General features: G+C 45.8%; 1 protein-coding gene across 5 annotated transcripts in view; it reads left to right on the top strand.

Moving 5' to 3' along the window:
• Window positions 1–25,738, top strand: part of LCP2 (lymphocyte cytosolic protein 2) — a 527,047-nt gene that overhangs the window by 236,745 nt on the left and 264,564 nt on the right. For all 5 annotated transcript variants that reach the window (XM_044280889.1, XM_044280886.1, XM_044280887.1 and 2 more), the window contains one exon: window positions 24,372–24,546. In XM_044280889.1, coding sequence (XP_044136824.1) covers window positions 24,372–24,546 — 175 coding nt within the window. The remainder of the gene's footprint in view (window positions 1–24,371; window positions 24,547–25,738) is intronic.

Raw genomic sequence — 25,738 nt, 5'->3', positions numbered from 1 at the left:
TTACTTCAATAGTGTTTGTCCCTTTATCAAGCTGCGGTATCGCAGCAGAATTGCTGCACAATACAAATACACTATAATATATTTTCTATGTTAGAAAATATATTATAAGTACATCACACCCCTCTATATCACACCTTTCGAAAGCACACCTATACCAGTCCTTAAAAGGACTTTTGTGGCTCTATTATCTAGCGTTTGGTGTCCCTAACTATCCCTGCTCCAAAATATGGCATGTGCGAATATCGCCATATGTTCGTATGAGCAAAGTTTGTCGTGAAACGACCGTAGGGCGAACCGCAAGGCTATGTCTACTCTCCACCCCATGCTCGGAACTCCTTTCCTGATCGGGCACCGTTACTACTCTGCAGCTTCAGCTCACTCGCCACTATGTCCTGATGTCAGAACGTTGTAGGTGGAGCATCAGGTTAAAGTGGAGATGTGTCAGACCTGCAGAGTAGCAGTTGCCCGATCAGGAGAGGTAGACGATTTCTTTAAATTATAGTACTGAGCATTGGGGTGTGATCTAAGCATGTAAGGGATCTTATCTGAGCAATGGGGGTCTGATATAAGCGTTGGGGGTCTGATCTGAGCATGGGAGTCTGGTCTGAGCATGGGGGTCTAGTCTGAGTATGGGGGGTCAGATTTGAGCATAGGGCATCAGATCTGAGCATGGGGGTCTGATCTTAACATGGAGGGGTTTGATCTAAGCATGGGGGGGTCTGATCTGAGCATAGGGGGTCTGATCTGGGCACGGGGGGTCTGATCTGAGCACGGGGGGGTCTGATCTGAGTATGGGTGGGTCTGATCTGAGCACGGGGGTCTAACACTGGGAGTCTGAGCTGAGCATTTGGGGTCTTATTTTGGGGGTCTGATTTGGAGTTCTGATGAGGATTGGGGATCTTATTTTAGTTCAGATGAGCATTGGGGGGTCTGATGAAAAATAATGTATTTCTTTTCTACTGTGCTAATGAAAAAGAAGAACAAAAAACTCTGATCAGATGAAAAATATTGTGTTTCTTATTTATCTCTGCTAAACCTAGGTGTATCTAATAAGGTGAATAATACGGTGACTTGTGTGTAAATGTATAGCTTGTGGCTCCTCGTAGTCATACTTTTTTTTTCTGGCTCTTTGTTTCTGTAAGGTTGGCCACACCTGGTGTACAGATTGTGAAGCTGATATAGTTAGGTAGACTGAGTTACTTTGTAGAAAGTTAGGTTTTATAATTAAGGAAAGAATAGAGTGAGTTAGTTTTGTGTGCCTTACAGTAAGGGGTGCTGTTCACAAATCCTTGCAACTTTCTTCCTCTTTTCTATGTAATCAATCACCAGTATACATTACTTCTGACAGCCTTTTTTTCCCTGCCTCATTCTCACTTTTCACACTAAATAAATGCTTAATTACTGCAATTGTTAACCCACAACAGACCAAACTGCAAACATCCATTTAGGTCCATATACACATTACTTGCAATATAATTCCAGTTTCTTTCTCTACAAGTAGAGCATACCATTCCTCTAGTTTAATCATGGTGGGGAACAGTTATTTAATTTTATAATACAAAATATGGATTGTAAATTATGCTCCTAATTGCCTCCTGTATCAGTTTATATACTCTCTTTATAGCACTTGTAACATATCCATCCTGCCATCACGTGCTTCAGCAAAATGTCTTGAAGCAGCTGACATCAGGCTTCATGTCACAGCAGAGAATCAGGCTTCACGTCACCCATAACTGGAACAGGCCATTGTCAGATATTTAGGCCCCGGCACCCAGACAGAGGAGAGAGGTCCCATAGCAGAGATTCAGGCTTCATGTCATAGCAGAGAATCAGGCTTCATGTCACAGCAGAGAATCAGGCTTCACGTCACCCAACACTGGAACAGGCCATTGTCAGATATTTAGGCCCTGGCACCCAGACAGAGAAGAGAGGTCCCATAGCAGAGAATCAGGCTTCATGGCATAGCAGAGAATCAGGCTTCACGTCACCCACCACTGGAACAGGCCATTGTCAGATATTTAAGCCCCGGCACCCAGACAGAGGAGAGAGGTCCCATAGCAGAGATTCAGGCTTCATGTCATAGCAGAGAATCAGGCTTCATGTCATAGCAGAGAATCAGGCTTCATGTCATAGCAGAGAATCAGGCTTCATGTCATAGCAGAGAATCAGGCTTCACATCACCCAACACTGTAACAGGCCATTGTCAGATATTTAGGCCCCGGCACCCAGACAGAGGAGAGAGGTCCCATTGCAGAGAATCAGGCTTCATGGCATAGCAGAGAATCAGGCTTCATGTCACAGCAGAGAATCAGGCTTCACGTCACCCAACACTGGAACAGGCCATTGTCAGATATTTAGGCCCCGGCACCCAGACAGAGGAGAGAGGTCCCATTGCAGAGAATGAGGCTTCATGGCATAGCAGAGAATCAGGCTTCATGTCATAGCAGAGATTCAGGCTTCACGTCACCCACCACTGGAACAGGCCACTGTCAGATATTTTTAGGCCCCGACACACAGACAGAGGAGAGAGGTCCCATAGCAGAGATTCAGGCTTCATGTCATAGCAGAGAATCAGGCTTCATGTCATAGCAGAGAATCAGGCTTTAAGTCATAGCAGAGAATCAGGCTTCATGTCATAGCAGAGAATCAGGCTTCACGTCACCCAACACTGGATCAGGCCATTGTCAGACATTTAGGCCCCGGCACCCAGACAGAGGAGAGAGGTCCCATTGCAGAGAATCAGGCTTCATGGCATAGCAGAGAATCAGGCTTCACGTCACCCACCACTGAAACAGGCCATTGTCAGATATTTAGGCCCCGGCACCCAGACAGAGGAGAGCGGTCCCATTGCAGAGAATCAGGCTTCATATCATAGCAGAGAATCAGGCTTCACGTCACCCACCACTGGAACAGGCCATTGTCAGATATTTAGGCCCCGGCACTCAGACAGAGGAGAGAGGTCCCATAGCAGAGATTCAGGCTTCATGTCATAGCAGAGAATCAGGCTTCATGTCATAGCAGAGAATCAGGCTTCAAGTCATAGCAGAGAATCAGGCTTCATGTCATAGCAGAGAATCAGGCTTCACGTCACCCAACAATGGAACAGGCCATTGTAATACATTTAGGCCCCGGCACCCAAACAGAGGAGAGAGGTCCCATTGCAGAGAATCAGGCTTCATGTCATAGCAGAGAATCAGGCTTCACGTCATAGCAGAGAATCAGGCTTCACGTCACCCAACACTGGAACCGGCCATTGTCAGATATATAGGCCCCGGCACCCAGACAGAGGAGAGAGGTCCCATAGCAGAGAATAAGGCTTCATGTCATAGCAGAGACTCAGGCTTCAAGTCATAGCTGAGAATCAGGCTTCATGTCATAGCAGAGAATCAGGCTTCACGTCACCCAACACTGGAACAGGCCATTGTCAGATATTTAGGCCCCGGCACCCAGACAGAGGAGAGAGGTCCCATAGCAAAGAATCAGGCTTCATGTCATAGCAGAGAATCAGGCTTCATGTCATAGCAGAGAATCAGGCTTCACGTCACCCAACAATGGAACAGGCCATTGTCAGACATTTAGGCCCCGGCACCCAAACAGAGGAGAGAGGTCCCATTGCAGAGAATCAGGCTTCATGTCATAGCAGAGAATCAGGCTTCACGTCACCCACCACTGGAACAGGCCATTGTCAGATATTTAGGCCCCGGCACCCAGACAGAGGAGAGCGGTCCCATTGCAGAGAATCAGGCTTCATAGCATAGCAGAGAATCAGGCTTCACGTCACCCACCACTGGAACAGGCCATTGTCAGATATTTAGGCCCCGGCACTCAGACAGAGGAGAGAGGTCCCATAGCAGAGAATCAGGCTTCATGTCATAGCAGAGAATCAGGCTTCATGTCATAGCAGAGAATCAGGCTTCACGTCACCCAACACTGGAACCGGTCATTGTCAGATATATAGGCCCCGGCACCCACACAGAAGAGAGAGGTCCCATAGCAGAGAATAAGGCTTCATGTCATAGCAGAGACTCAGGCTTCAAGTCATAGCAGAGAATCAGGCTTCATGTCATAGCAGAGAATCAGGCTTCACGTCACCCACCACTGGAACAGGCCATTGTCAGATATTTAGGCCCCGGGACCCAGACAGAGGAGAGAGGTTCCATTGCAGAGAATCAGGCTTCATGTCATAGCAGAGAATCATGCTTCATGTCACCCACCACTGGAACAGGCCACTGTCAGATATTTTTAGGCCCCGGCACCCAGACAGAGGAGAGGTTCATTCAACTTTGGGTTGCCCCGCAATATAATGGTAAAATGAAAATAAAAAAAGGATTGATTGAGGAAGTGCCCTGGAGTACAATAATATATGGTTAAGGGGAGGTAGTTATAAATGTCTAATCTGCACAAGGGATGGACAGGTCCTGTGGGATCCATGCTTGGTTCATTTTTATTAACGTCAGCTTGTCCACAATGGCTGTAGACAGGCGGCTGCGTTTGTCTGTAATGACGCCCCCTGCCATGCTAAATACACGTTCAGACAAAACGATGGCCGCCGGGCAGGCCAGCAGCTCCAAGGCATAAAAGGCTAGCTCTGGCCACGTGCACAATTTGGAGACCCAGAAGGTGAATGGGGCCGAACCATCAGTCAGTACATGGAGGGGTGGGCACACGTACTGTTCCACCATGTTAGTGAAATGTTGCCTCCTGCTAGCACGTTCCGTATCAGGTAGTGGTGCAGTTAGCTGTGGCGTGGTGACAAAACTTTTCCACATCTTTGCCATGCTAACCCTGCCCTCAGAGGAGCTGGCCGTGACACAGCTGCGTTGGTGACCTCTTGCTCCTCCTCTGCCTTCGCCTTGGGCTTCCACTTGTTCCCCTGTGACATTTGTGAATGCTCTCAGTAACACGTCTACCAACGTGCGCTTGTACTCGCGCATCTTCCTATCACGCTCCAGTGCAGGAAGTAAGGTGGGCACATTGTCTTTGTTCAGGGATCCAGCAGGGTGGTAACCCAGTAGTCCGCACACGTTAAAATGTGGGCAACTCTGCTGTCGTTGCGCGGCACTGCAGCATGTAGTCGCTCATGTGTGCCTGGCTGCCCAGAGGTAAGGACAAGCTGTCCTCTGTGGGAGGTCGTATCGTCATCGTCCTGCGTTTCCCCCCAGCCACGCACCAGTGATGGGCCCGAGCTGCGTTGGGTGCCACCCCGGTGTGAACATGCTTCATCCTCATCCTCCTCCACCTCCTCCTCATCCTCGTCCGCCTCGTCCTCCAGTAGAGGGCCCTGGCTGGCCACATTTGTACCTGGCCTCTGCTGTTGCAAAAAACCTCCCTCTGAGTCAATTCTAAGAGACTGGCCTGAAAGTGCTAAAAATGACCCCTCTTCCTCCTCCTCCTCCTCCTCCTCCTGGGCCATCTCCTCTTCCATCATCGCCCTAAGTGTTTTCTCAAGGAGACATAGAAGTGGTATTGTAACGCTGATAACGGCGTCATCGCCACTGGCCATGTTGGTGGAGTACTCGAAAATGCGCAACAGGGTACACAGGTCTCGCATGGAGGCCAAGTCATTGGTGGTGAAGTGGTGCTGTTCTGTAGTGCGACTGACCCGTGCGTGCTGCAGCTGAAACACCACTATGGCCTGCTGCTGCTCGCACAGTCTGTCCAGCATGTGCAAGGTGGAGTTCCACCTGGTGGGCACGTCGCATATGAGGCGGTGAGCGGGAAGGCCGAAGTTAGGCTGTAGCGCAGACAGGCGAGCATCGGCAGGATGTGAACGCCGGAAGCGCGCACAGATGGCCCGCACTTTATGCAGCAGCTCTGACATGTCGGGGTAGTTGTGAATGAACTTCTGCACCACCAAATTCAGCACATTATCGCACACCACCAGGCCGGGCTTGAGGCTCACCGGCAGCAACCACTCGTCGGTCTGTTGTTCAATACCCTGCCACAACTCCTGTGCGGTGTGGGACCTGTCCCCCAAACATATGAGTTTCAGAATGGCCTGCTGACATTTACCCCGGGCTGTGCTGAAGTTGGTGGTGAAGGTGTGTGGCTGACTGGATGAGCAGGTGGAAGAAGAGGAGGAGGAAGCCGAGTAGGAGGCTACAGGAGGCAAAGAATGTTGCCCTGCGATCCTTGGCGGCGGAAGGACATGCGCCAAACAGCTCTCCACCTGGGGCCCAGCCGCCACTACATTTATCCAGTGTGCAGTTAGGGAGATATAGTGTCCCTGGCCGTGCTTACTGGTCCACGTATCTGTGGTTAGGTGGACCTTGCCACAGATGGCGTTGCACAGTGCACACTTGATTTTATCGGATACTTGGTTGTGCAGGGAAGGCACGGCTCTCTTGGAGAAGTAGTGGCGGCTGGGAACAACATACTGTGGGACAGCAAGCGACATGAGCTGTTTGAAACTGTCTGTGTCCACCAGCCTGAATTACAGCATTTCATAGGCCAGTACTTTAGAAATGCTGGCATTCAGGGCCAGGGATCGAGGGTGGCTAGGTGGGAATTTACGCTTTCTCTCAAATGTTTGTGAGATGGAGAGCTGAACGCTGCCGTGTGACATGCTTGAGATGCTTGGTGACAGAGGTGGTGGTGTTGGTGGTACATCCTCTGTTTGCTGGGCGGCAGGTGCCAACGTTCCTCCAGAGGCGGAGGAAGAGGCCGAGGCGGCAGCGGCAGCAGCAGCAGAGGCTGAGGCGGCAGCAGCAGAAGAGGTAGCAGGGGGAGCCGGAGTGACTTCCTTGTTTTTAAGGTGTTTACTCCACTGCAGTTCATGCTTTGCATGCAGGTGCCTGGTCATGCAGGTTGTGCTAAGGTTCAGAACGTTAATGCCTCACTTCCGGCTCTGAGGGCACAGCGTGCAAACCACTAAGTTATAGCAATATAGAGAATATTCGAATAAAATCGAATATAGAGCAATTTAGCTAATATAGTGCTATAATCTTCTTTATCTAATAGTTGTAAGTTGAAAAATTTGCAATAAAAATTTGAATCCGAAAATTCGAATTCCGAAAATTCGCATAGTATACAATCATTACCTTCCCGATTTTTTTCAAGCAAAAAAAATCGTGAATTTTCGAATTTTCAAATATTCGACGAATATTCTAAAAAATATTTGTGAAATATCGCGAATTCGAATATGACCCTTGCCGCTCATCACTACTGGGGAAGGGCTGGGTGGATGCCCTTGGGAAACCCTGCCAGCAGAGTCTTCAAACAGCATAAGAGACTGCTGCATAACTAGAGTCTCAGACAGTTTCCCTGATATGCATGGGGGTGATGTGACAGACTGATGGGCTTGGTTTTCAGGCGCCATCTGTGAGCTTTCTGCAGAAGACTGGGTGGGAGATAATGTGAATGTGCTGGATCCACTGTCGGCCACCCAATTGACTAATGGCTGTACCTGCTCAGGCCTTACCATCCTTAGAACGGCATTGGGCCCCACCAAATATCGCAGTAAATTCTGGCGTCTACTGGGATCTCAGGTAGTTGGTACACTAGGACGTGTGGCTGTGGCAGAACGGCCATGTCCTCTCCCAGAACCAGAGGGTCCACTAACACCACCACGACCATGTCCCCATCCGCGTACCTTACTAGATGTTTTCCTCATTGTTACCGTACACAACAATAAGAAAAAAATTATTTGGCCCAATGTATTGAATTCAAATTCAGGCCTTTTTTTACAGGCACCTAACACTATCTGGCTATCTATTTAGGTACCGTATTACACTAATACAGGCACAGCAGTAACCACAGATTTAGCTGAATATAAATTGTAGGCCTAGTATTTAGGCCCTGGATGACAGGTATATGTTTACGGACAGAATTAGACTTGGAAATGCACGGTAGCGTGTGAAGTTGTTGAGGATGACCCTATCAGCACCTCCAATGTAATATACCCTTTTATGGATAGTTTTAAACTTGGCCTGCTACAGCGGGAAACCACTGATTTAGGGAATTGCTAATTTGGGAACTGTATTTCAACCCAGAAAAAAATATATCCTTTGCCAGACAGCAGACAGTATTACAATTGGCTAGCCACAGCTGAAACACCAGATTTAGGGTACTGCTATTTTGGCAATTGTATTTCACCCCTCAATAAAATAGTAAGCACAGCCAAGCCCCTGATATAGGATACAGGTCCTTCTAAAAAAATTAGCATATTGTGATAAAATTCATTATTTTCTGTAATGCACTGATAAACATTAGACTTTCATATATTTTAGATTCATTACACACCAACTGAAGTAGTTCAAGCCTTTTATTGTTTTAATATTGATGATTTTGGCATACAGCTCATAAAAACCCAAATTTCCTATCTAAAAAAATTAGCATATTTCATCCGTGCAATAAAAGAAAAGTGTTTTTAATACAAAAAAAGTCAACCTTCAAATAATTATTAACACCATAAAGGTCTCTAGTTCAAGAGGTACACTCCTCAAAATTATGAATTTACACACACAGAAAGGAGTGCAACCACATCAATATTCAGGGATTAAAACAACAATATTTTATTTATAACTGGTAAAAGACACATGTATTCAAAGTACATAAATATGTGTACACGGGGACAAATCACAGATATAAATCACCTATTCCACAGACCCATGGCACTAATTATGCCGAGACCAGCCCCCTTGCTTTGTACTCTCCGGAAAACTCCCGGCAAATTGGATCATGTTGGGGGGATCTGGATCAAGGCAAGCAGTTTGATTGCACGCATGCTATCTATGTAAAATTATGCCTTACTTATACGGCTCTAATCTGCAGATTTAAAAGAAGCCGAAAAGGTGCACTACATAGCGATATTACCTACCAAATGCAGGGGCTGCGGGCAAGGTGAAGTTACTCCTCAACGCGCGTTTCGCGTATCGTTTGCTTCCTCAGGAGGTGTCTTCAAATAATTATGTTCAGTTATGCACTCAATACTTGGTCGGGAATCCTTTTGCAGAAATGACTGCTTCAATGCGACGTGGCATGGAGGCAATCAGCCTGTGGCACTGCTGAGGTGTTATGGAGGCCCAGGATGCTTCCATAGTGGCCTTAAGCTCATCCAGAGTGTTGGGTCTTTCTCTTCCCAATATCCCACAGATTCTCTAAGGGGTTTAGGTCAGGAGAGTTGGCAGGCCAATTGAGCACAGTAATACCATGGTCAGTAAACCATTTACCAGTGGTTTTGGCACTGTGAGCAGGTGCCAGGTCGTGCTGAAAAATGAAATCTTCATCTCCATAAAGCTTTTCAGCAGATGGAAGCATGAAGTGCTCCAAAAACTCCTGATATCTAGCTGCATTGACCCTGCCCTTGATAAAACAGAGTGGACCAACACCAGCAGCTGACATGGCACCCCAGACCATCACTGACTGTGGGTACTTGACACTGGACTTCAGGCATTTTGGCATTTCCCTCTCCCCAGTCTTCCTCCAGACTCTGGCACCTTGATTTCCGAATGACATGCAAAATTTGCTTTCATCCGAAAAAAGTACTTTGGACCACTGAGCAACAGTCCAGTGCTCCTTCTCTGTAGCCCAGGTCAGGCGCTTCTGCCGCTGTTTCTGGTTCAAAAGTGGCTTGACCTGGGGAATGCGGCACCTGTAGCCCATTTCCTGCACACGCCTATACACGGTGGCTCTGGATGTTTCTACTCCAGACTCAGTCCACTGCTTCCGCAGGTCCCCCAAGGTCTGGAATCGGTCCTTCTCCACAATCTTCCTCAGGGTCCAGTCACCTCTTCTCGTTGTGCAGCGTTTTCTGCCACACTTTTTCCTTCCCACAGACTTCCCACTGAGGTGCCTTGATACAGCACTCTGGGATCAGCCTATTCGTTCAGAAATTTCTTTCTGTGTCTTACCCTCTTGCTTGAGGGTGTCAATGATGGCCTTGAGTAATGAACCAGGCTGGGAGTTTTTAAAAGCCTCAGGAATCTTTTGCAGGTGTTTAGAGTTAATTAGTTGATTCAGATGATTAGGTTAATAGCTCGTTTAGAGAACCTTTTCATGATATGCTAATTTTTTTAGATAGGAATTTTGGGTTTTCATGAGCTGTATGCCAAAATCATCAATATTAAAACAATAAAAGGCTTGAACTACTTCAGTTGGTGTGTAATGAATCTAAAATATATGAAAGTCTAATGTTTATCAGTACATTACAGAAAATAATGAACTTTATCACAATATGCTATTTTTTTTAGAAGGACCTGTATATATATAAAAAAAAAAAAAAAAACACTATTGGTTAACTGTACTTGGTGGCAGCCTGTGCTGGCGCACCACAAGACACAAGATGGCTGCGGATCACCCCAGAAAAAAGTGACAGAAAAACGCTCTGGGCAGCCTAAAAACAGTGAGCATTTAAATAGCATAGGTTGAATGATTCACAGCTGTAGATTGATCACTTCATTAAGTGTTTTGGAAGAGTAAATCCCTGCCTAATCTCGCCCTAACAGCAGCAGCTGCATTCTATCCCTACACTGATCAGAGTGACGTGCGGCGCTACGTGACTCCAGCTTAAATAGAGGCTGGGTCACATGGTGCTCTGGCCAATCACAGCCATGTCAATAGTAGGCATGACTGTGATGGCCTCTTGGGGTAAGTAGTATGACGCTTGTTGATTGGCTGCTTTGCAGCCTTTCAAAAAGCGCCAAGAAAGCGCCGAACACCGAACCTGAACCCGGACTTTTACAAAAATGTTCGGGTTCGGGTCCGTGTCACGAACACCCCAAAATTCGGTACGAACGCGAACTATACAGTTCGGGTTCGCTCATCCCTAATTGTGAGCCAAAACCAGTAGTGAAGCCTACGCAGAGATCAGGTATGATGTAAAGATCTACACCTGTTCTGTGTTTAGAGCTGCACCTAGTTTTGGCTCAAAGTCACTAATGGAAAAAGCTGATCAAATAACTGAAGTGTCAGCTTAGGCCGAATGCACACGGCCATGTTCCGCGGCCGTGAGCGGTCCATGGTAACATGGCCTGGATTCCTGCTGAGAGCAGGAGTGCACGGTGTCATTGGTTGCTATGACGCCATGCGCTTCATGCCACCACTGCACTACAGTAATACACTCGTATAGATCATAGGAGTGTATTACTGTAGTGCAGCGGCGGCACGAAGCGTACGGCATAGCAACCAATGACGCCGTGCGCTCCTGCTCTCAGCAGGAATCCAGGCCGTGTTACCACGGACCGCTCATGGCCGCGGAACACGACCGTGTTCATTCGGCTTTATACTCACGCAGCATGCAACTCGCTCCTCTGAAAGCAGCCTAACTGATAGAAATATCTTGCCAAATAACATAAGTGTCAACCCAGCCTAGGGCCCCTTTCACATGGGCGAGAATTCCGTGAGGCGTGAGGTGAACGCATTGCACCCGCACTGAATCCGGACCCATTCACTTCAATGGGGCTGTGCAGATGAGCGGTGATTTTCACGCATCACTTGTGTGTTGCGTGAAAATCGCAGCATGTTCTATATTCTGCATTTTTCACGAAACGCAGGCCCCATAGAAATAAATGGGGCTGCATAAAAATCGCAAGCATCCACGAGCAACTGTGAATGCGGTGCGATTTTCATGGTTGCTAGGGATGATAGGGATGAGCAACCTCAGACCTCATTAAAGTCTATTCACTGTATTATTTTCCCTTATACCATTGTTATAAGGGAAAATAATAGCATTCTTAATACAGAATGCTTTGTAAAATGTGCCTTGAGGGGTTAAAAAATAAAACTAATTAACTCACCTCATCCACTTGATCGCGCAGCCGGCATTGTCTTCTTTCAGGACCTGCAAAAGGACATTTGATGACGTAATCGTGCTCACCACGTGGGGAGCGCGGTGACGTCAGCGCAGGTCCTTCTTAATGAAGATAGAAGATCCTTCTATCTTCATTTAGCAGGACCTGCGCTGACATCACCACGCTCACCATGTGGTGAGCGTGATTACGTCAAAGGTCCTTTTGCAGGTCCTGAAAGAAGACGAAAGTAGACGATGCCGGCTGCACAATCAAGTGGATGAGGTGAGTTATGTTTTTATTATATTTTAACCCTCAATTGACATTATACTTAGCATTCTGTATTAACGAATGCTATTAAAAATAATAAAATCTACAGAACACCTTACCCAAACACGAACTTCAGTTTTTTCTCACGCACGTGCAAAACGCATTGAACTCGGAACGCAATCGCAGACAAAACTGACTGTAATTGTGTGCCTACTCGCACGGCTTTCCCACAATGCACCCTGAACGCATCTGGCATTCACCCGTAATGCCCGTGTGAATAGGGCCTAAGGGTCCATTCACACGTCCGTAAGTGTTTTGCGGTCTGCGAATTGCAGATCCGCAAAAAAAACACAGATACCATGTTTATTCCACATTTTGCGCACCGCACATGGTCGGTCCTATTATAGAAATGCCTATTCTTGTCCGCGATTGCTCTATCTTTTTTGTAGGTCTGCGGAGCGGAACTATGGATGTAGACAGACACAGTGTTTTTATGCGGCCCCACTGAAATGAATGGGTCTGCACCTGTTCCACAAAATTGAACTACCCAGAACTACGGACATATGAATGGACCCTAAGCCAGTTGAACAAATCAAAGCCAAGCGAATTGTCTTCAATCCTAATTTCAGGAAAAATTCAATTTGCCGCAAAGCCGAATTTCCTCCCACTTCATCCAGAAATGTCAGTAAAAAAATATGTATGTATATATATATATATATATATATATATATATACTCACCTCATCCATTTGCTCACGAAGAGGCCGTTGCGGTCATCTTGATTAAAGATACCGCACAAAATCTCGTGAGGGGTGACATGTGATGTCATCACGTCACTACGCCAAATTTTGATGGCCTCTCTGCAAGCAAATGGATAAGGTATGTATTTTACTTTAACCACTGAAAGGCCTCAATTGTACCATCAGATGCTGCGATCAGTGATGAAAGTGGTATCTGAGTGGTTCAATGATGGGGAGCCTCTCCGTTCCCCATCATTGTGCCTGTGTAAAGGGGGGCTATTAATCACCAATATTAACCACTTCAGCCCCGCTAGGTGAAACCCCCTTCATGACCAGGCCACTTTTTACACTTCGGCACTACACTACTTTCACCGTTTATCGCTCGGTCATGCAACTTACCACCCAAATGAATTTTACCTCCTTTTCTTCTCACTAATGGAGCTTTCATTTGGTGGTATTTTATTGCTGCTGACATTTTTACTTTTTTTGTTATTAATCAAAATGTAACGATTTTTTTGCAAAAAAATGACATTTTTCACTTTCAGCTGTGAAATTTTGCAAAAAAAACGACATCCATATATAAATTTTTCGCTAAATTTATAGTTCTACATGTCTTTGATAAAAAAAAAATGTTTGGGCAAAAAAAAAATGGTTTGGGTAAAAGTTATAGCATTTACAAACTATGGTACAAAAATGTGAATTTCCGCTTTTTGAAACGGCTCTGATTTTCTGAGCACCTGTCATGTTTCCTGAGGTTCTACAATGCCCAAACAGTAGAAAAACCCCACAAATGACCCCATTTCGGAAAGTAGACACCCTAAGGTATTCGCTGATGGGCATAGTGAGTTCATAGAACTTTTTATTTTTTGTCACAAGTTAGCGGAAAATGATGATGATTTTTTTTTTTTTTTTTTTTCTTACAAAGTCTCATATTCCACTAACTTGCGACAAAAAATAAAAAATTCTAGGAACTCACCATGCCCCTCACAGAATACCTTGGGGTGTCTTCTTTCCAAAATGGGGTCACTTGTGGCGTAGTTATACTGCCCTGGCAATTTAGGGGCCCAAATGTGTGAGAAGAACTTTGCAATCAAAATGTGTAAGAAATGACCGGTGAAATCTGAAAGGTGCACTTTGGAATATGCGCCCCTTTGCCCACCTTGGCAGCAAAAAAGTGTCACACATGTGGTATCGCCGTACTCAGGAGAAGTTGGGGAATGTGTTTTGGGGTGTCATTTTACATATACCCATGCTGGGTGAGAGAAATATCTTGGCAAAAGACAACTTTTCCCATTTTTTTATACAAAGTTGGCATTTGACCAAGATATTTTTCTCACCCAGCATGGGTATATGTAAAATGACACCCCAAAACACATTGCCCAACTTCTCCTGAGTACGGCGATAGCAGATGTGTCACACTTTTTTGCTGCCAAGGTGGGCAAAGGGGCACATATTCCAAAGTGCACCTTTCGGATTTTGCAGGGCATTTTTTACACATTTTGATTGCAAAGTTCTTCTCACACATTTGGGCCCCTAAATTGCCAGGGCAGTATAACTACGCCACAAGTGACCCCATTTTGGAAAGAAGACACCCCAAGGTATTCCGTGGGGGGCACGGCGAGTTCCTAGAATTTTTTATTTTTTGTCACAATTTAGCGGAAAATGATGATTTTTCTTTTTTTTTTCTTTTTTCCTTACAAAGTCTCATATTCCACTAACTTGCGACAAAAAATAAAAAATTCTAGGAACTCGCAGTGCCCCTCACGGAATACCTTGGGGTGTCTTCTTTCCAAAATGGGGTCACTTGTGGCGTAGTTATACTGCCCTGGCAATTTAGGGGCCCAAATGTGTGAGAAGAACTTTGCAATCAAAATGTGTAAAAAATGCCCTGCAAAATCCGAAAGGTGCACTTTGGAATATGTGCCCCTTTGCCCACCTTGGCATCAAAAAAGTGTCACACATCTGGTATCGCCGTACTCAGGAGAAGTTGGGGAATGTGTTTTGGGCTGTCATTTTACATATACCCATGCTGGGTGAGAGAAATATCTTGGCAAAAGACAACTTTTCCAATTTTTTTATACAAAGTTGGCATTTGACCAAGATATTTTTCTCACCCAGCATGGGTATATGTAAAATGACACCCCAAAACACATTGCCCAACTTCTCCTGAGTACGGCGATACCAGATGTGTCACACTTTTTTGCTGCCAAGGTGGGCAAAGGGGCACATATTCCAAAGTGCACCTTTCGGATTTTGCAGGGCATTTTTTACACATTTTGATTGCAAAGTTCTTCTCACACATTTGGGCCCCTAAATTGCCAGGGCAGTATAACTACGCCACAAGTGACCCCATTTTGGAAAGAAGACACCCCAAGGTATTCCGTGAGGGGCACTGCGAGTTCCTAGAATTTTTTATTTTTTGTCGCAAGTTAGTGGAATATGAGACTTTGTAAGGAAAAAAGAAAAAAAAAAGAAAAATCATCATTTTCCGCTAAATTGTGACAAAAAATAAAAAATTCTAGGAACTCGCCGTGCCCCCCACGGAATACCTTGGGGTGTCTTCTTTCCAAAATGGGGTCACTTGTGGCGTAGTTATACTGCCCTGGCAATTTAGGGGCCCAAATGTGTAAGAAGTACCTTGAAATCAAAATGTGTAAAAAATGGCCTGCGAAATCTGAAAGGTGCCCCTTTGCCCACCTTGGCTGCAAAAAAGTGTCACACATCTGGTATCGCCGTACTCAGGAGAAGTTGGGGAATGTGTTTTGGGGGGTCATTTTACATATACCCATGCTGGGTGAGAGAAATATCTTGGCAAAAGACAACTTTTCCCATTTTTTTTATACAAAGTTGGCATTTGACCAAGATACTTTTCTCACCCAGCATGGGTATATGTAAAATGACACCCCAAAACACATTCCCCAACTTCTCCTGAGTACGGCGATACCAGATGTGTGACACTTTTTTGCAGCCTAGATGCGCAAAGGGGCCAAAATTCCTTTTAGGAGGGCATTTTTAGACATTTGGATCCCAGACTTCTTCTCACACTTTCGGGCCCCTAAAAAGCCAGGGCAGTATAAATACCCCACATGTGACCCCACTTTGGAAAGAAGACACCCCGAGGTATTCAATGAGGGGCCTGGCGAGTTCCTAGAATTTTTTTTTTTTTTGCATAAGTTAGCGGATATTGATTTTTTTTGTTTTTTTTCTCACAAAGTCTCACTTTCCGCTAACTTAGGACAAAAATTTCAATCTTTCATGGACTCAATATGCCCCTCACGGAATACCTTGGGGTGTCTTCTTTCCGAAATGGGGTCACATGTGGGGTATTTATACTGCCCTGGCTTTTTAGGGGCCCTAAAGCGTGAGAAGTCTGGAATATAAATGTCTAAAAATGTTTACGCATTTGGATTCCGTGAGGGGTATGGTGCGTCCATGTGAGATTTTATTTTTTGACACAAGTTAGTGGAATATGAGACTTTGTAAGAAAAAACGAAAACAAAAACAAACAAAAAATTTCCGCTAACTTGTGCCAAAAAAAATGGCTGAATGGAGCCTTACCAGGGGGGGAGTGATCAATGACAGGGGGGTGATCAATGACAGGGGGGTGATCACCCATATAGACTCCCTGATCACCCCCTGTCATTGATCACCCCCCCCTGTAAGGCTCCATTCAGACATCCGCATGATTTTTTTACGGATCCATGGATACATGGATCGGATCCACAAAACGCATGCGGACGTCTGAATGGAGCCTTACAGGGGGGTTATCAATGACAGGGGGTGATCAGGGTAATCACCCCCCTGTCACTGATCACCCCCCCTGTAAGGCTCCATTCAGACGTCCGCATGATTTTTACGGATCCATGGATACATGGATCGGATCCACAGAACGCATGCGGACGTCTGAATGGAGCCTTACAGGGGGGTTATCAATGACAGGGGGTGATCAGGGTAATCACCCCCCTGTCACTGATCACCCCCCCTGTAAGGCTCCATTCAGACATCCGCATGATTTTTTACGGATCCATGGATACATGGATCGGATCCACAAAACGCATGCGGACGTCTGAATGGAGCCTTACAGGGGGGTTATCAATGACAGGGGGTGATCAGGGTAATCAGGGTGATCACCCCCCTGTCACTGATCACCCCCCTGTAAGGCTCCATTCAGACATCCGCATGATTTTTTACGGATCCATGGATACATGGATCGGATCCACAGAACGCATGCGGACGTCTGAATGGAGCCTTACAGGGGGGTTATCAATGACAGGGGGTGATCAGGGTAATCAGGGTGATCACCCCCCTGTCACTGATCACCCCCCCTGTAAGGCTCCATTCAGACATCCGCATGATTTTTTACGGATCCATGGATACATGGATCGGATCCACAGAACGCATGCAGACGTCTGAATGGAGCCTTACAGGGGGGTTATCAATGACAGGGGGTGATCAGGGTAATCAGGGTGATCACCCCCCTGTCACTGATCACCCCCCCTGTAAGGCTCCATTCAGACATCCGCATGATTTTTTACGGATCCATGGATACATGGATCGGATCCACAAAACGCATGCGGACGTCTGAATGGAGCCTTACAGGGGGGTTATCAATGACAGGGGGTGATCAGGGTAATCAGGGTGATCACCCCCCTGTCACTGATCACCCCCCTGTAAGGCTCCATTCAGACATCCGCATGATTTTTTACGGATCCATGGATACATGGATCGGATCCACAGAACGCATGCGGACGTCTGAATGGAGCCTTACAGGGGGGTTATCAATGACAGGGGGTGATCAGGGTAATCAGGGTGATCACCCCCCTGTCACTGATCACCCCCCCTGTAAGGCTCCATTCAGACATCCGCATGATTTTTTACGGATCCATGGATACATGGATCGGATCCACAGAACGCATGCGGACGTCTGAATGGAGCCTTACAGGGGGGTTATCAATGACAGGGGGTGATCAGGGTAATCAGGGTGATCACCCCCCTGTCACTGATCACCCCCCCTGTAAGGCTCCATTCAGACATCCGCATGATTTTTTACGGATCCATGGATACATGGATCGGATCCACAGAACGCATGCGGACGTCTGAATGGAGCCTTACAGGGGGGTTATCAATGACAGGGGGTGATCAGGGTAATCAGGGTGATCACCCCCCTGTCACTGATCACCCCCCCTGTAAGGCTCCATTCAGACGTCCGCATGATTTTTACGGATCCATGGATCCATGGATCGGATCCGTAAAAATCATGCGGACGTCTGAATGGAGCCTGACAGGGGGGTGATCAATGACAGGGGGTGATCAGGGAGTGTATATGGGTGATCACCCCCCTGTAAGGCTCCATTCAGACGTCCGCATGATTTTTACGGATCCATGGATACATGGATCGGATCCGTAAAAATCATGCGGACGTCTGAATGGAGCCTGACAGGGCGGTGATCAATGACAGGGGGTGATCAGGGAGTGTATATGGGTGATCACCCGCCTGTCATTGATCACCCCCCTGTAAGGCTCCATTCAGACGTCCGCATGATTTTTACGGATCCATGGATACATGGATCGGATCCGTAAAAATCATGCGGACGTCTGAACGGAGCCTGACAGGGGGGTGATCAATGACAGGGCGGTGATCAATGACAGGGGGGTGATCAGGGAGTTTATATGGGGTGATCAGGGGTTTATAAGGGGTTAATAAGTGACGGGGGGGGGGGGGGGTGTAGTGTGGTGTTTGGTGGGACTGTACTGACCTACCTGAGTCCTCTGGTGGTCGATCCTAACAAAAGGGACCACCAGAGGACCAGGTAGGAGGTATATTAGACGCTGTTATGAAAACAGCGTCTAATATACCTGTTAGGGGTTAAAAAATTCGGATCTCCAGCCTGCCAGCGAGCGATCGCCGCTGGCAGGCTGGAGATCCACTCGCTTACCTTCCGTTCCTGTGAGCGCGCGCGCCTGTGTGCGCGCGTTCACAGGAAATCTCGCGTCTCGCGAGATGACGCGCCGATGCGTCCAGGAGGAGAAAAGCAACCACCTTCCGGACGCATCGGCGCGTTAGGCGGTCCGGAGGTGGTTAAAGGGGGAAATATTAATCACCAATATTTATGCAAATATTAATAAACACTAAACTAGCACTAAACTACACTACACAGTTCCCAAATTCCACCCACAAACTTACTATACAATACACTCACACAAATATTAGCAGCCCACCCACCTGGTTCTACTTACTGTCCCTATGGGGTACGACGAGGGTTAGCGGTGGCGCTGCAAGCGTGAATGCAGGCCACAGACACAGAATGCAAGGGTTAATACCCTGCAAGTGAATAGTGGGGGGTTAGGATCAGGGAGAGGGACGATGGTGAGGGTGAGTAGGGTGTGTGGATATCGTTGGTGGGACAGGGTAGATAAGGGTTAATCAGGGGGAAATCGTTGGCCCTTTGTCCCATCCGTCTTATATGCCGCTATACTCAGAAGATCCGATGGTATATTCTAACCCCCAGGAGTTCCCATCGTGACGGGGATGCTTGCCTGGGGGTTAGAATATACCATTGGATCTGAGGTTTCACGATCTCAGGCACGCCGCTCACAGGAGTACATTTATAAACTAATCAGTAACTTTAACTTTAATCATTGCTGATCTCTTTACTTGTATACCTTACTCTGTCTTAGCTCCGGTAACAACAGGCAGTGCGGGCGGGCGGCGCTCACTCACTGATGTCACGCGCCTGCTCCTCCCACTAGGCGGCGCAGGCGCGTGACGTGAGTGAGTGAGCGCCGCGGGCACTGCCTGCTGTTACCGAAGCTAAGACAGAGTAAGGTATCCAAGTAAAGAGATCAGCAATGATTAAAGTTAAAGTCATTGATTAGTTTATAAATGTACTCCTGTGAGCTTCGGGGAGGGGGATCGGTGGATATTACTGCTTAGGGGAGGGGCATCTGTGGATGGCACTATTTAGGGGGGAGATCTGTGGATGGCACTGTTTAGGGGAGGGGGATCTGTGGATGTTACTGTTTAGGGGAGGGGGATCTGTGGATGTCATTGTTTAGGGGAGGGGGATCTGTGGATGGCACTTTTTAGGGGGGAGATCTGTGGATGGCACTGTTTAGGGGAGGGGGATCTGTTGATGGCACTATTTAGGGGAGGGGGGTCTGTTGATGGCACTGTTTAGGGGAGGGGGGTCTGTGGATAGCACTGTTTAGGGGAGGGGGATCTGTGGATGGCACTGTTTAGGGGAGGGGGATCTGTGGATGGCACTGTTTAGGGGAGGGGGATCTGTGGATGGCACTGTTTAGGGGAGGGGGATCTGTGGATGGCACTGTTTAGGAGGATTTCAGATGTAAATGGTCAAAAAGCATGCAAATTGAGCATAAGGCCCCTTTCAGGAAGTCAGTATTTGGTCAGTGTTTTGCGTCAATATTTGATCAGAATTAGTAATCCAAAAGCAGAAGAGGGTCCAAAACAAAGATGAGATGTGTGACAACGTCTGTTGTCCGCTGATGTTCTGCTGCTTACTGCTGTGGTTCTAAGCTCCATGTTCACTGGTGAGCTGCTGAAAGAGTTTCCCCATTCACCACTGCAGTCCTGGGTCCTGTTCTTGCAGGCATTGTCTGTCCCGGAATCCACAGTTTCCTTCCAGCCCTGAGCACAGCATGCTTCCAGCTTCTCTGTAACACTTCCTTTAGGGCTGGTGTGTTGCTGTGATTTATGGGTTAGCTTATGTGACCTTGCTGACCAATCCTAGCCCTTCTGCACATATACTGTATAAGTGGCTCAGTCTGCAACAGGCCACCTCCCCCCAGGGCCCTCTATATCGCGTCACAGGTTTAGTAGGAACACAGAGTGGTGTAGTGCGGCCTAAATGTCTCTTTAAATGTGTCACGATGCTCCTACCTGGATACCGCTGGACCACAGGCTTTGGCTCCAAAGAAATAAAAAGGGGGAATAATTGAGGGATTTATCTGTAAAATGAGAACCTTCACAGACAATTGATGGATTTGGAAGAATAACTTGAGTCCAGACCTTGAGATGAAGTTCATTTGCAGTTTTACTTAAATAAATGTTTCTCCAAACAGTTTTCAGGCTTTGTCTTGGTTCCAGCAGGCTTTAGCATGAACTGGCAGGCAAACTCAACTCTGCTTTATCTCTTTCTTTTTGCGCGTACTGACAAGCTAGCTTAGTAACTTTGATTCTTTATGCTGCACTTCACTCTTTAGTCTGACTTAGTTTCAGCCAAGTAACAGGTTAGTGTACTGTCAGCTCAACCAGAACAATATAGAACTGACACACTTCCTTCTGGTAGCAAGCAGGACTGGCCCACTTCTGCCCAAAAGGTAGAAGCTAATTTTCCTCATTTTAGAGGGGGGAAAAAATCCTTCCTCACTCCAATCAGGCAATCAGACTAATTGTCTGGATCAACAACTCTTCTCCAGAAATCTAATAAAAATAACCTGTAATATTATTCTAGAAAGGCATCCAGCCCCCCTTGAACTCTTTTACTGATTTAACCATCACCACATCCTCAGGCAGAGAGTTACATAGTCTCACTGGTCTTACCGTAAATAATTCTCATCCTCTTCAATGTTTGTGTAGAAACCTTTCCTCTAAACAAAAAGTATGTCCTCTTGTCACAGTCACAGTCCCGAGTATAAATAGATGATGGGAGAGATCTCTGTACTGACCTCTGATATATTTATACATAATTATTAGATCACCCCTCAGTCATCTATTAAAAAAACTAAATAACCCTAATTTTGATAGTGTTTCTGAGTATTGTAGTACACCCATTCCAGTTATTACTTTAGTTGCTCTCTTCTGAACCCTCTCCAGCTCTAGTTCACAGAAGCTCGGAACTCTACACAATACTCCATGTTCATTCTGACTAGTGATTTGTAAAGTGGTAGAGTATCATAACATGCATATATGCACCTTTTAATGAAAGTGAATGGGAGCGCACCACGCACGTGCGGCCCCTGCTCCCATTCATTTCTATGGGGCAGATGGAAATAGCCGAACCAGCGCTCGGCTATTTTTGGCGTCCCCATTGAAATGCATGGAGGGTGGCTGCGCATGTGGAGTGTGCCATCCATTCATTTCCCTGCTCCAGAGGTGGGACCTGCATCTATCAGACAATGGGGGCATATCCTAGTAATATGCCCCCATTGTAAGTGATAGTAAAACCCCTTTAATTCTCTTAGGATACAGGGGTGTATGCCATCTGGACCCTTACATTTTAATCTTTTTACGACGACGCTGCACTTCTTCCTAGGTCAGACACTTTTACACTTTGCATTTCAACTCACAGTTCTTTTTCCTCAGTGAATTCAGTGGGGAATTCTCTCTCAATAAGTCCTCCCTCATCAGTCTGTAAAGGGCCAACACTTTCAGGTTTAAATGTTTTACCATTTATATAATTGAAGAACATTTTAGCATTAGTTTTACTCTCTTTGGCAATGCTTCTCCAGCTTGGCTGCTTCATCTTTTACATATTCCTGTTTTTCCTTATAGCTTTTCAATGCTTCTATGCTACCTTTCAGTTTTTTATTGATTTAAATGTTTTCTTTTTGTCATTTACTGCTCCCTTTACATTTATATTTATCCACATTGTTTTTTTCTTGTACCTCACCCTTTTATTTCCACAAGGTATGTACCTCTCACAATTACAGTTTAGGATGCTTTTAAAAATATCTCATTTTGTGGCTGCATTTTTATTTTTGAGGACATTGTCCCAGTTTGTGAGGCTAATGTCCTTCCTTAGCTAGTCAAATTTTGCGCCTCCCTGAAGAAACACCCTTTTGAATTATCATCACAATTTCTTTTTTGTCAGGCGAATGCCATTATTTTTGGGGCCTGTACTGGCCCACAGTAAAAGTTTTCACCAGTGGCCGCTTAATGTACCTCCAGCAGAGCACATTTTTGAGAGTTCCCCTTCAAGACGCATGAAAATGGCCCCTTATTAAAATACACATTTTTTGTGGGAATTTTTGCCAATGATCCCCCTCTGGTATGTCACTGTCCATGTTGTAGGACTATTTGTGCACTTCTAGTAAGTATTTGGTGGCTGAAAATATGACCTGAAGGTTTTTCAGTTTCGTCTGCCATTAAAGTCAATGGGGCCCACCAGGAACATGCGGTTCACGCACATTTGATCGCAAACATGCATTTGCGAACCGTCCAGGGTGATGTTTGTCCATCACTATTGGTCAACAGGTTTTACTCTCTGCGTGGTGTGTGTGAGAGAGAGATTATATATGTGGTTGATTAATTGGTAAAACTACAATGATACAAATAGCATGTATAAGTATTAACTATAAGATAGCATGTAGTATAACATTTATATTAACAATGAAGGCACATGGTGAAATGGCTGCCTATACATATGATTGCATGGCTCGCTAACAGTAGTAACTCCCTGAGTAACAATTACAAACTGACTAAACAGCTCAGCATTACACAATATCCCTGAAACAGAGGTAGATCTCTTACCAGATATGCATTTTCAAGGATAGTGGAGTTTGAGAAGGAGTCACGCATAGGACCGCTCTGATGATACTGTATGTCATGGAGGTTTCTCTTTCTCAGAATGCTTTGCAATAAGCCACAATGCAGTAGTCCTGTAACAAGAAAACAAAGAAAATAAAGTATAATAAAACTTAACATTGCTAGATGGTGCTATAATCACACTGAACACTCTGAAATACCCTGACTGGCAGAAGTAGACTGCAATGATTTTCTAACCCTGTTGGGCAGAACAGGGGATAATTATTAGACCCCTCTATTATACCCCACTATTAGATCCCAGTGGTAGGACTCCCACTGATCATGAGAACAGGGTACCCATACACCCTGCAGCCCCACTGAAATGAATTGAGTAGCCAGTCACACATGCGTGCTCCTGCTCTATTCATTTGTATGGGAGTTCCGTAGATAGCCGAGTGCATCACTATCTCTAGAACACTCAAAGAAATGAATGGAAAGGTTGCATGCATGTGTAACTGGATGCTCCGTTCATTTAAGGAGGCTGCATGTGGTACAGGGCCCTCATTCTCATGATTGTGGGGGTCCCAGCTTTGGGAAGGGGATAACTTGAAAATCTGGAGTCCCTTTTAACTTCTCTTTTTTACATAACCATGTCCTTAACTAGTCACCAGTGCAACACACAAGAGACTGAAGTACTGAGAAAACCAATATACTAAAAATGCAAAAATATACCCCACAATTTACTCTTAGCTGCTATGCAATAAACATGACAGCAAAACAAGTTATAATGTATAAGCTATACTATACTGCTCTGACTTGTTATAAAGTACAATACAGTCAGGCACAAACACACTTAGCAATGCACACAGATAACCTAACAGGCCTTACAGATACTCCCTCATTTATCCTAAGTCATACACTTAAGACAAACACACACTTGCAAAAAAAAACGCTCGCACACGCTCACAAACTCGCATTTTCAGTCTGCTTATATAGTTACGACTCCCAGACAACTCAAAACCAGATTGCTGATTTTTATCCCCTCTGGATTCCATAATCCATGTATTTATTATTTAAGGATAAATTACTCACTTATTGCTATCTTTATCTTCTTTCTCCATACTTATATATAATATAATCCATAATTTAGGATGATGATGACTATGAGGATCCAGATGAGCCAGAGAAAAATGCAGACTATGAATCCCCAGCTCCAGAAGATGAAGACAGTGAAAACAGTGATGGTTATGAACCACCTCCAACTAATAATGATATTCTACCAATTAGCGCTCCAAAAAATAGTTCTTCCAACCAAGATTACATTGGTAAGTTATTTTAGTATATATGTATATTACTCTATGAGTTCTTAGTTACAATTTGCATGAGGATAGTGAGGAATATGGCATATGGCTCAAAATTAGTTAAAGATAAATAATAGAAAGTATTTTGGTTATAGAAAGTTATCCCCTATCAACAGGGTAGGGGAAAACTATCAGATCTTTGAGGGGCTAACCACAGGGACCCACTCCAATCACGAGAATGGGGGAACCGTACCCTGTGGAGCCCCCTGAAGTGGACAGAGAGACTGGTTGGAAAAGAGTGCTGCAGCTCCATCCATTTCTATGAGAGCACTGGAGATAGCAAAACACTCCAATAGAAATCAATGGAGTAGTGACGCGCTTTTCCAACCAGCCTCTCCGTCCATTTCAGAAAGGCTTTGCGGGGTCCAGGGTACCCATTGTCATGACTGGTGGTGGTCCCATTGGGAGGACACCCATCAATCTGATAGTTATCCCCTATCCTGGGGATAGGGGATAACTTTCTAAAACCTGAATACCCCTTTAACTGAACATGCTTACAGAATGAAAGTTTATCATCAGACGCCAATTCAAGGGTAACAAAGTATAGTAGAGTCATACCATACTAATGTGTATTACTTTGGAATATAGTAAAAAAAATGTGAGTCAGAGATACCAAAGAACATTAGATTATGTTTCAACACTTCGGGGCACATCTTTAAATTGCCTCAAATTTATGATCACTTAATAAATAAGCTTTATCATATTTGGCTTAAGTCTGACTTCTAGTGGTTGTTTTCTTGTAAAACAGGTTCAGAAGTTGCACAAATTCCCCCTCAAAACATATCAGAAAAATAAGGCTGGTCAGGAATGGAGTACAAATAAGGCTACTTTCACACTAGCGTTCGGGTTTCCGTTCGTGAGCTCCGTTTGAAGGAGCTCACGAGCGGACCCGAACGCAGCCGTCCAGCCCTGATGCAGTCTGAATGGAGGCGGATCCGCTCAGACTGCATCAGTCTGGCGGCGTTCAGCCTCCGCTCCGCTCGCCTCCGCACGGACAGGCGGACAGCTGAACGCTGCTTGCAGCGTTCGGGTGTCCGCCTGGCCGTTCGGAGGCGTGCGGATCCGTGGGATCCGTCCAGACTTTCAATGTAAGTCAATGGGGACGGATCCGTTTGAAGATGCCACAATGTGGCTCAATCTTCAAGCGGATCCGTCC

Source organism: Bufo gargarizans, chromosome 2, assembly GCF_014858855.1.
Source record: "Bufo gargarizans isolate SCDJY-AF-19 chromosome 2, ASM1485885v1, whole genome shotgun sequence".
Classification (NCBI taxonomy): Eukaryota; Metazoa; Chordata; class Amphibia; order Anura; family Bufonidae; genus Bufo; species Bufo gargarizans.
This window is presented reverse-complemented; position numbering and strand designations above follow the sequence as displayed.